This window comes from Melanaphis sacchari, unplaced genomic scaffold (genome assembly GCF_002803265.2).
Source record: "Melanaphis sacchari strain LSU unplaced genomic scaffold, SCAv2.0 Contig41_pilon_pilon, whole genome shotgun sequence".
Taxonomy (NCBI): Eukaryota; Metazoa; Arthropoda; class Insecta; order Hemiptera; family Aphididae; genus Melanaphis; species Melanaphis sacchari.
The window spans coordinates 1,031,149-1,044,372 of NW_020271269.1; the positions used below are offsets into that span (position 1 = coordinate 1,031,149).

The 13,224-nt window shown below is 24.2% G+C and overlaps 1 protein-coding gene across 1 annotated transcript; it reads left to right on the top strand.

Annotated features, from left to right (window-relative positions):
- The first annotated feature begins 1,689 nt into the window (after positions 1-1,689).
- On the top strand, positions 1,690-7,181 carry LOC112597451. The gene is made up of 9 exons (XM_025343505.1): positions 1,690-2,043; positions 3,038-3,259; positions 3,328-3,487; positions 3,622-4,493; positions 4,779-4,871; positions 4,936-5,021; positions 5,743-5,804; positions 6,587-6,625; positions 6,735-7,181. Exons 1-9 carry the CDS (start codon positions 2,032-2,034, stop codon positions 7,007-7,009), a joined length of 1,821 nt encoding a protein of 606 aa, XP_025199290.1. The 5' UTR covers positions 1,690-2,031; the 3' UTR covers positions 7,010-7,181.
- Positions 7,182-13,224: the final 6,043 nt, after the last annotated feature.

The window sequence follows — 13,224 nt, forward strand, 5'->3', positions numbered from 1 at the left end:
AAATAAAAACTAATCGATAATTTTTTAGTCAGAATATATTTTTTATTAGCGTTTAAAGTTTGAATTTTTATGAATTTTTCACTAAAACTACAAACATTTGAAAATTCTTTTATAAGTAGATAATCAAAAAAAAAGAATTTGTCTTTTTGTATCAAAGATGTATAATTCTATAAACACAATTCCTCGTAAGTTTTCCAGTAAGAAATAGATATAGTTTACCAAAAATTCACATTTTTGTTGTTATAATCGTTAAAAGTTCAAATTTTTACGACATTATTACTCGTAAAACTTGGCATCATATCCTTAAACTATTTTTGATGTTTTGTTATAATTCTCTAACATAAACCTAGTTACCGTGTATTCGTATTAACGGCAAATGTAGGTATCTACAATCTACGTAAGATTATTAATATTTGATAATTTGTACCATCCCTCTCTCCCACTTTAAAATATTACCCATGGGTGCCCATGCGTATAGATTATTAGCACCTTTGTAAATTTACAGCAAGCCAATAAAACTCAGATAAAATTTTAAATTAGTGCCAAAATATACTCTGTCACCTTCCTATGTCACTTATACGCTCAGGGTATGCGCTACTGCATATTCTATGGGCTATGTCATAACTCATAATATATAGAGCTATTATAAGAGTTTGGTGCACCGCCGTTAAATGTCACAGCCACGAACATTAAAGTAGTATTACTCTGAAAGTCTGATAGATTACATGCTTTACAATTTAGATAATGACAGAATATAAATAAAATAAATATATTTTTCCGTACTTCAGTCTTTACGAGATACTTACTTACTATACTTATTAGATAATAATATCACGCAAGTCGCAACCAACGGCACTAACGTCATCTGAAATGCCGATGATAAATAAAATTATTAAATTTATTATAAACACAATATATTTATTGTTTGATATTTTAAAAAATGTTTATACGTGAGTCATGTAAAATGGAAAAAAATATCGGGCAAGTATTACTGCGTCTCGAGAAAAAAATTTTCGGCTTCACGGAAAAATAAATTCCTTGGCCCCACAAAACCTCCCGCTGACGCCGACTACGCCAGTCCCAACTCTAGTAGAGCGATATGAACGCTAAATGTTATGCAGGTGGGTACCTACGTCATATTATCATTAAGACGTGCGTATACTTTTACAGTTGTACCTATTCTGTCTACAACCATAAATATTAATTCCTACTACAACTTTTGTTCACGTTCCCGCGGTCTTGTCAGTTTGCCAGTTCGGTTGGTTAGTGAATCCCACGATCGGCATTAAAATGCATTTGACTACGTTAGCCCAAGTCCAAGTGTTCACTACTTACTTTTATATTTGATAATTTTATTCCGTAGACCGCCACCCTTCGGCCCGATCCGACGACGGTACTCATTAGTCAGCTGGCAGGAACACATAATAATTAAAAATTAATTAATAACAATAATTTATTCTGTGATAGTATTATTATTTATTAGTGTAAGTTTTCACTATTCAGTAATCGTCGATCATCGGTTTCGACTTAAGTCCGTTATTATTACAAATATAGATAATAAATTAGTTTATTATCTAATATCTCTATCTGCGGTTGTTGAATACGAAAAATAATAATAAAAATAGTCAATTATCTTAGTTATTAAATTATCTAATAATCCATGACCGTGTTCATGCCTACGACCGGTTGATGATTTATTTTTCGTTTTCTTCCGCCGCTGTTCGGTGACGAATTATTTTGGTTATTTTTCTTTTTAACACTTGTGGGCACACAAGCAATGTGTCTCGTTACTCAATTTTGAATATCCGTTGGCCGTTACACTGTACATATGTATAATGGAACGCCAACGCCGAAGACAAATCTTAGTAGAATGCTAATTATCACTTTTATTTTTTGTGTGTGTTCGTTTAAATAAACGGTAAATTCTATATCGTTCCAGGTGTAAATGAGCATTATATACGTATATATAGCTGTTGTTATTAATTTGTTATTTTATTTATCAACAATTTAAACGCCCGAACACCACAAGATATGGATTACAATGTGAGTAAAAAATGAAATATATTACCTATAATATTGATTAAATTTAAATATGTTTAACTCTAATGTATAAAGTTTGAATATAGTTACATTAATTACATGTATTTTTTTTTTTTATTATATCATTAGTTTCATTCTTGCTAAAAGAATAAATGTAATTCTATTTAGTGTACCTACCTTAATTTTGAATATTTAAAATTTTTTTTTTTCATTTAAATAGCATATTTCCTAATTTTACAATTTGTTATAGGTATTAATATGACCAAATATTTTGTAAATTAAAAATATAATCATTGATTTGAGATGTATGTATTTGTATCCAAATTTGTATTTCTAAACAGGTGTGTGCCGAGTTTGAAGTTAAAAATTTCCAATATTTTTTTATTTTTTCTTAAAATTTTGAGACCATTTAGGAAGTTATAATTTATAAACTTTATACATATTTTACACTAAAACTGTATACTAAATATTATGTAACCTAGGTAATATGTGTATTATACCAACATAAATATCTTGATTTACTTGTTTAACGGCTTGATGTAATTTTATATTGATTGTTTATCATAATTTATATATTGGAATGTAATTTAGTTAATTATAATTTCACGATCTATAAAATAAGTGGATAGCTGGGAAGACAGTAGTAATTATAGGCGTTTTGGGTAGGTGTCCTTAATCTGTATTTACCAACATTTCTAAGATGATAAGGGGAATTTTTTGCATATCTTGTTACATCTGTTCACATGACTTTAATTATTAATAAAACAGTTTTTTAAACTTATAATTTCATATTAGTATTTTATATTTAACTAAACTGAATAGTTTTACATGGATACCTAGGTATATAATTAAACAAAAAATCTTAATTCATAAGTATTTATTAATAAAAATAAAAATAGAATTTATTATTGATTTTAGCAAACTATATTAGGTATTGAAGGTCATAATTTTATTTTATGAGACTTTTTAATAAATAAATATAATATGCATTTTTTAGAATATTGATGAAGACGATATTGAAAATTTAAGGCTAGCTGCTCTTATGACGTTAAAAAAAAAATCATATTTACCATTAAATAAAGAAAGTAGAATACAGAAGTCTGAAAAATGTTTTCCTCGTATGTTTGCACATAGTAATTCTCATAATACTTTTACTAAAAATAAAAGTGATTGGAATCCTACATCAAATAAATTGTTCAGTAAACAATCGTTAAGAAATGTAAGTTAATTTTGAATTTAAAAATACATTGGAATTACATTGTTATTTACTATGACTTTTATTTACAGGTAAGTTTTCAAAAATCAGCTTATCCCAATAATAGTAATTTGATTTCTATTATACCATCTGATATTAAATGTGATTTTTATACTGATTTAACTAATTCTACCCTTGCACATACTTCTGAGGACAAAATATCATTGAATATTCCAAATTTGAATAATAAAGGTAATTTTTACTAAAGTAATAACTTTTTTTATTTTAAAGTTCTTTATAATAAGTTTAATTTAAGTTTATATATTTATAATAAAAAATATTAATTATTAGACATATTATTTATCAGTTAAATATTTATTTTTTAGTATCCACTAAATTCAGTAGATTAGAACTGGAATCTGATTCTGAAGAAAATGAAGATAGCGAATCAGAAATTAATGAAGGAGAAGAATCAAACGATTGTGATATTTTATCTTTAGGAGAAAAAGATAAAGATTTAGATGATCTCGACAAATTAATGGATATTATGGAGGCTGAAATTGCTAATGGTGAATCATCTATAAAAAAAAGTTCAAATTTAAAAATGAATAATAATTATGTTGTAAAAAATGCTACTGAATTGAATGTTGACAAAAATAAACCTATTCCTTTAAATCAACTTAAGACCATTGAAGATTCTAAATTAAAGTTAAATCCACTTAACGAAGAACTTACATCTGTAATTGATTTTAAAGCAAATACAAACTCTTCACCTCAATGTACTTCATTAAAATCTTCAATTTTGTGTAATAAAAAGAGATCAGCCTCTCTTAATATTAAATATTTAAAAAAATGTTCTACTTCAGTTGATCATTCAAAGCTTCAAAACAAATCTTTATCTTCAAGGAAATCATCGCCAATAAAAGAAAATAATATTTTGCCATTACAAAATTCTTCTTTAAAATCTCAGAATCCTTCATTATCTTTAAACAAAACATGCAGTTCTCTATCACAAGTCACATTACCTAACAGAAGACAATTATCTCCATTTGGTAGAAAAAGTAAATTTCCACTCAAAAGAAAATCAAGATCACCAAGTATTGCTAATAAAAAATCATATAACCCAATAAAAAAAGTGATTAAATCAAGATTAATATCTCCTGCTATTCCAAGTGTTAATGATAACTTACAGAACACAATTAAAGCTAAATCTATTGAAAAACAAGTGAAAATGAGACAATCTGATTCTGTTTTAAAAGTAAGAAAAAATAAAATATTAATCCAAAATTTAGAACATGAAAATAAAATTTAATAAACAGTGAATGCTAAAAGTATTTTATAATTTACATTAAAATTTGTTTTATAGTTTATTTTTTTTAACTTGAGTTTAAATTTCTAGTTGAACTTCTTAGTTTTTTTAAAAATAATAACTGTTATACTTTTGGTCAGGAAACAGTTTGCTTTTTTCATGGACCAGAGTGTATAATTTCTTATTGTTTTTCTTTACTATTTGCTATTAATTTATTTATTTCTCAAATAACAGGCGGTAAATGATAAAAAACTATGTACACAACATACTGATTTTGTCGATCTGAGAACAGAAATAGAACGACGAAAAGCTCTTCGACTAAATATGGTAAAAAATACAAATTAACATTGTTTAATTAACCAGCTTTAAATGTATTTCTATATCTGTCTAGAATAAATTGGATATAAAGAAAAATACAAAATCATTTTATCCTACTCGATTATTACAGTCTGCAATTAAAGATGTAGTTGATTCGAGGTAGTATTAAATATGTTTATGTATAATTTACAAAATTAAAAACGCTTGTAAAATTATTTTTATTGATAAAGTAATACTATCAATAAAAATAAATAATAAGTAATACTATATTGAAAGAGATTGGAAATTAAAATGTTTTAATGAGCTTAATTGATCATTATTGGATAAATAGATTATACAGTAGAGTCTCGATTGTTCGGATCTCTGATAATCCGGTGAACGCGGTAATCCAGATGGTATAAGTCCATTTATTCATAAATATATTTGTAGTTTGTTCGGAATTAAAAGTATTCAGAAAAAAGTTACTGAACATTATACTTTAGTTATATTATTATACACATTATTTTTTTTACATTTATTATGTTAAATTTATTTATTATTTTTGTTATTTAAAGTATGATAAATATAAAGGTGATGGAATTAAAAATAAAAACTTGGCCATTTGAATAAGTAATTTTGAAAACCCTCCATTAATTCAGGCGATGCTTTGTCTAAATTTGTGTGGAATATCAAGGCTCTACTGTATATCTATAAAAGTATTTGTGTTCATAAAAAGATTTTATATGTTTCCATAAGCCATCCATGAGCAAAAATCAATATTATAACATATTTTCAAAGAAATTAGTTACTTAATAATGTTATGTTCAATTCATAGAAAATTAGTCCATAAAATATAATTAATATGAAAATAAATTTGATAAATGAAATTATTTTTTTATAGTGTCAATGAAGTGAAAAAAGATAAATGTTCTTACAAACCAGAAATTAGAGTACAAACTGAAGGTATACAATATTTTATTATTTTATTAATTTGAATTTAAGATAATAGTACTCAATTACTCACTAAATAGATTTTATAATCTATTTGTGTGTAATAGTATAATGATAATGGCTATCCTTAAAATATGTGTAAAGTGGTAAATAGATATAACCATTATTTTTTTTTTTGTTTTATTAGATTTAAAGCTTTGCATTTGAAATAAATTAATAAGAAACTTTTTTTCAAAAATTAGATTACTTTATATATTTTAAAATAGTTATTGTATGTTTCATAAAGAAAAGCATTTCTAAGTAATAAAGTAGCAATATATTTAACAAATAATAATTAAATAATTACTGAAACTCAGAATTTGATAATGGAGCAAATATAATTAGGCATAACCAAAAAGACCAGTCATATTTTCAGAAAATCCTAGAGCTGTTCTTGGTCAATGCACTCTCTAGGGCTCTAGCTTTAAATTGTTTCTTGAAAATATGATATTGTTTATACCTTTGTACCATCTACTATGATTTTTTTAGTATAATTTAAAGACTAAACACTATTTTTTTTTCTAAAAAAATAAGATGTACAATTTATCTGAAATTTGTTTTTATTGGATTAGTTAATAAAAACATTAAAAGAAAGTCATTACTTTAAAAATACTTTTAAACAGAAATTTATTTTAGTATTTCCAATTATTTTTTTCTTGCATTTTGCAAACCCTAATAACAACTATAGTAATATTTATTGAGTTAATATAAGATATTATAATGTTACAATTAGGTATTTTACTTTATTGTTTCAGGTAATTCAAGAAAGCGAAAGGTCATTTTACTTTCAGAAAGTAAGTTCATATTTTTTTTTTCTTTTTTATTAAAGTTAAATAAAAATGACTAATATATTCAGTATATAATATGATCTAATTTTACGGATAAAATATTGTTTTTGTTTAGATCAATGTAATTATAATGATGAATTAGAATCGTTTACAAATGCCAAGAGACTTAAAGACAATTTCAAGGAAGTTCCATTACATTTGAGAGTAACAGGCGTTCCTGATTATAACATAAAACAAAAAGGATTAAAAAAGATCATTAGGCAAAACATTAATGTTACAGATATTGATCAGGTATTTGATGTCCTAATCATATGCAAAGTTCTTTTTACTTTTGTCAATTTGATATATTTTTATCATTTAATTCCTATTTTAAATGATCTATATATTTAAAAATGTATTGTATTTAAGGGTTTTAACTATAGTCTATAACTAATTCAAATTAAGCTACAGAATAACATAATCAATTCTAAAAGTTATTTCAAGTACTATTACTAAGACATTTTTAATTTATAGTTAAAAAAATAAATAGTGCTTATATATTCAGTATTATTTTACCTTCTGTATTGTTTTTTTATAATAAAATGTATAAAAATTGTCTTCCATACTTGGAACATACTGTAAAAGAAAAACGCACTATAATTAAATTAATTGTAATAATTCATAGGCGTGCGCATGGGTAGGGCTGATTGGGCTTTAGCCCCGCCTAAGCTTTTTTTTTTTTTTATATGTGGTTGGATACTTGGTACCTAAGAAATTAATAATACAGAGAATTGATAACAAAATAAATCAAAATCATAGATATTTACACAATTAAAGATAAGTATAAATAGTATAATAATTATATTTTTTTAGCATACATCATAATAATTATTGTATTTAATGTGTATACAATACAAATTACATAATGAATAATTTATTATAATAAATAAATGTTAATGTTAATTGGTGATTGTTAATATTATATATTATGTTTTAAATGTTTTTGAATTGTAAGTGTAAAATAATGGGAAATGTCTATACATTTTTTCTTGTCTAACCATGAAATGATGAGGGGAGGTGGGTGGTAAAATTGAATTTAGCCATGATTGACTCAAAAGTCTGCGCACGCCTATGTAAATAATTATGTAATTGGTATTACTTAATGCCAACTTATAAAACTATTAATACCAATCATTTGTTTATTATAAACATATTTCAACAATTAATACATTAGAGCATTGAAATATTTACAAACATCTTATCGTAATTATTTTATGATTCAAATTACAAAATAAAAACAAACAAATAATAATTATATATTTGATATTTTGTTATTTTATATTTCAATATATTGAAAATATTTGAAAAAAAAAATTTATAAAATTGTTATTTTTAATTTACATTTATAATTTTTTGTAAATAATTAAATCCTATTTTAATATATTTGAATGTAATAGGTGAAATATTAAAAATGTTTGATTTACTATCTTGAATAAGTGAATAATCAAATATTTTAAATTAATTTTAATTTAAAATTATTTATAATAATTTGTATAAATATTTATAATTTATGTTTAAATTACTCACTTACTAAACTTTCTAGTAATCCCTTTTAACCCTATCTATTGTGATTGTTTATAAGACATGTATATTAATGTTTTTATTCTAATGTATTTTTTTTATTTATTATCACATAATATGTATTCATTTTTAGAATTATTTATAATTTAGATATATATTATAATGAACACATTTTCTTGTAATATTTTATATGTGTTGAATAGTTGAAAAAGGTATATGGTAGGTGAAAAAAAAAACATTGGATAATACCGTTTTGTGACTATATTAAATGTTTACATCTTTTAGAACTTAATATTTTTACAGTTAAATGACTAATCAATAATAAAATTATTGATTTTGTGTTTTATTTAAATGAATATACCATTTACAACTGTTTTACTCATATATACTATAGCAATAAGGCTTACACATACAAATCTTTTATTTTTGTAAAACAGATTAAGAAATGTGTCATTTTTGTTTTGTTTTTACAATTATTGTTAAACCGATTTGGAATTTGTAACGCCAACAAAATATTGTCAATTTTCAACAAAAATATTAATTTTTATATGTTGGTCACAGATGTAAATACTCAAAACCAAATTCTTCAATATAACAGAAGCAGCAGCTCATTTTTTAATTTTGGCTATTATGTATGTTATGTTCATTTTGACATTTTCTACTTGGATGACAATCAACTATGTCCACTTACAAAAAATTTTGATGCTATAAATTTGTACATATTTTATGTCATCGAGTATCAACATTCTTAATTTATTTGTTATTAAAATATGTGTAATTAAATAAATATTTATATTTTTTTGTTTAATAAAGTTCAACAATTGTATTCTCATCTACTTCTGTTCATTAATTAAAAAGATAATTTCATAATGAAACAAAGTTATTACTTTATTTGATATTATATTTAATATAATCATTACATATAGTTGTTTTATTTGAATGCCAATAACTGTTTTCTTGTTTGTGTAAACAATAATATTGTCAAGTCTTCTGTTTATGCATTTAAATGGTTATTATTATCATTTATTATTTTTTTTTCTTTTTTTTTTTTTATTTAGTATTAGTTAATTACAAAAAACTAACTAATTTGTTATTAAATATTTTGTGTTCCGAATAAAGAAAAATATTTTGTTTCACGCTATACAATTTATTTTAGTGGCTTGGCGTGGCGCGTTGGCTGCTACCAGTTGCGGAATGCGACTGAGAGTAAGTAACGGCCACAGCTACTAGGTCCCGGATGGGTGACCACCCATCAAAATAATGTTTAGCCCTTAGTAGGCTGCCACAACAGTTCCACCCCATATCCTAATGGTAAAATTCTAAACTTTATGTGATCATTATGATTTGTACAAATTAGTGTTGATGGAAACCACATGAAATCACGATTAAATATAATTCGCTTTAATTTTTCAACTGACCTATAGGAAAATTACTTTGGACATGGTGTAGAGAAAATTTTCTCTTTTTTGATAAATATTTGGTTATTTGCAATTTTTCTAATTTACTAAATAATAAGTATGACTATTGACTAATAACCTTTAAATTTTAATCCTACCAATCGTCCTACTTATCAAATATAAATAAATGAATAATTTAACTGGTATTAATAATAAAATAGGCACCGTAAAATGGGGTGAATAGAAACACTTTTGAACTTCGAAATATCATAACAATTTTTCTATTTAGGCTTTATACATGATCAATACATCAAAATATTGGTCTTGTTGAGTACTTTAAATTTGTATATTCAAATTGTTTTTATGTTAAACAAAGTATATTATATATTTTTTTAAGTGCTTTGTTTCTATTCCCCCAAAAGATGGTGTCAATAGAAACATATATGATTTTTTGGTGTATTTTTCTATTTTACCAACTGAAGGATGAATAGAAACAAATAAATAAATTTTTAAAAATATAGATAACAACATTTTCAATTTAAAACTTTAATTGAAATTTATAACTTTTTTTTTACATATGTAACATTTTTTTTCTTTAATACCTAAACATTTTAACAAATTAGTAAACTATAACACAATATAAAAAATGTTATCTATCATTAAAAATAGGTAGTCTTTAAGATATTTTCAATTCAATCTTAAGGGTGTCTTTTCCGTATTCAGACTTAATTTATAACTTTTTTGTTTACACATATAACATTTTTTTTAATAAACATTTTAACAAATCAGAAAACTAAAACACAATATAAAAAATGTTATCTATCATTAAAAATACGTACAGTCTTTAAAATATTTTCAATTCAGTCTTAAGGGTGTCTTTCCCGCATTCAGACTTAATTTATACGGGTAATATTTTTGACTAGAAGTTTTATTTGCAATCATAATTAAATTTCAATAAACCTCTACCGTAAGGAATAGGTTTTTCTAGTTTTCCTATTATTTGAGAAGTGCTAAACTCACATACATCACGGACCACTGGAAAGCCATACACCATACCTTTGTACTCCCTTGTTGTTTTGCTTCTTAAAAAAGTTTCAAGAAAAATTGTTTTATTTTTCTTTTTTTATAATTTGACCAATGTAATACCTACATATAATTTTAATTATTAATATAAGTTAAAATATATTTGCTATAAATGTACGTGCCATCACAACTGTGTTTCTATTCACCCCTAAAATGACAAAAGTCAGTAAAACCTATAATATTGAAATGATTAATTAAATTTGTTAAATAATACTTACAATTTATAAAACATTTAATCCAACAATATTTCAATTCAAATATCAAATATCAATCGTAACAAGAAAAATGAAAATGTTTATAATATTTACCTGATAACAAGAACCGAACCGTTTATTTTCGTAATAATTTATAAGGATTATTATCAGTTATTGCTCATCAATTTTTATCCGCATGGCAGTAGAAATAAACGGAATGTTTAGAATTTATCGAATTACGTACTAATGTGTATTCGATTTAGTGAAGGTTTCATATTGATAACACAAATATTCAGTCGGGGAGACGTCAAAGGAATAACTTTCCAGATTTTGTTAATTTGTTTCTATTCACCCCGTTTTACGGTAATATATTAAGTGTGATCGATTTGAAAAAATGTCGCAAACAGAAATCAACATAATATTATATTAGGCCGGCCGCACACCAAAAGAGCAAAACTGTTTTAGTCATCGTTAGTCATTTTTGTCTAAAGTCAACTAAAAACAATTTGTTTTGGTCGGTCGTACACCAAAAGAGCAAAACTGTGTAAGTCATCGTTAGTCGTAAAATTGTAGTATAGTATTTCAGTCATCAACATGTCTTCCGACGAAGAAGAAGTTATTGTTCCTATTTTGTGGTCTTTGTTGTTAAATATCGAAGAGGATGAAAAACAAAAAAGAATGTGGGTTCATCACTTAATATTTAGTTGTATAATACAACTTATTAACATTGATATTCAATTTCATGAACTTATGACCCTGGGTCAATCACAAAACAAATCTAGAGTGTCCAAAGTTACTTATCAATGGGTAATCCAATTGTGTATGTTGTATCATACAAAATATTTTAATCAATCAGAAATTTTCTTAATCTATATAGATTCTGTATACTGTATTAACCATACTTTATTGCATTGAATTGAATAATCCTGTATGTATTCATATTATATAGATATGTCACCAATATATAGAATTTATGGCTACAATATTTTACTTATTATAATTTGAGTATAAACATATTATAGTTCGTAAACCTAACAGTTTATTTTTAATGATATTATTTAGTCTAAACATCAATTTATGTTGCTTTTAGAAGTAGCATCTAATTTGAAATTTGAATATATAAATTTAAGTAAAATATACTTAGAAGATTGAACACTTGTCAAATAGAACACCTAAAGTGTTAGTGTTATTTAAATGTATATATAATTTTATAACTTATGAGTGTTTACTATTTAAAAATATTCATTCAAGCCTTTGTAATTCATTTAAGTCAGTAGATGAAAACAAATACATTAAATTTTAAATAATGATTCAAATTAGCATAGTAATATATATTTCTTATTAATGTTTTTAAAACATTTAAACATAAATGGAGTACCTTGATTTTCAAAAATATAATTAAATGCTATAGTTTGGTGGTAAAATTTAGATACCTACTTAATATTTTGTTGTTAGGTATAGTTGCTAATAATTAAAATAATATATTTCAGTTTTTATCATAATTTTTCTGTAATGTTTTTAAACATTTGCTAGTTTAATATTTTGTTTTATTATTTCCAAAACAGTTTGTCATGACGATAAATTAAATATGTGGTATCCTTGTTTATTTTTCAACAATTGAATATTTATGATATAATTGAGGTACCTCATTAAACCCAAAGAACTAATTTATAACTCATTGTTATAATAATCAACCTAAAAATAAATTGTATTTTCTATGTTTATGTGTTTATTAATATAACTACACTTCTAATTTTAGTTCTTAACAAACAGATGTAAAACAAAAACACATTTAGATAACTATAACTTAAATAAAATCATACATACTATTTATATGAGATAGTTAATTATAAACTTGTATTATTGTTTATACATCATACACAATTATTGAAATACATATAATGAAAATTATAAACCTTTATTTTTCCTACCGGTAATTTGTTAAGTTATTCCCTATGGGAGTTTTGAAGTTAATAGTTAGATTGGATTGAGTGTGATTATATAAAACTAGAGTCCGCAAACAAAAATCAGTTGGTGACTCTACGCGGAATAATATTAATCTATATTTTAGTAATATACAAAGAGCAATAGACAAAAGTTTATCTTAAATAGTATATTAAATGAATACAGCTATAAGTATTTTAATAACTAAAGTCCTCATGTTGATAAAATGGTAAATAATGAGATAAAAATTATTATGCGTCATTGTATTTTACCTTTAAATGTACTTCCTATGATATACACAGAAATTGGTAAATGAATTTTAAATGAAGATATTAAAATAATCAATTTAATTTCAATATTTAAAATTAACTTTAATTTTATTATTAGTTGTTGGCACATCACAATAACCAATATACCGAAGAATTAT

Coding starts and splice junctions, on each gene's coding strand:
- LOC112597451 (XM_025343505.1), top strand. Junction 4,494..4,778: donor AATCTGATTCTGTTTTAAAA/GTAAGAAAAAAT, acceptor CTCAAATAACAG/GCGGTAAATGATAAAAAACT. Junction 5,022..5,742: donor AAAGATGTAGTTGATTCGAG/GTAGTATTAAAT, acceptor ATTTTTTTATAG/TGTCAATGAAGTGAAAAAAG.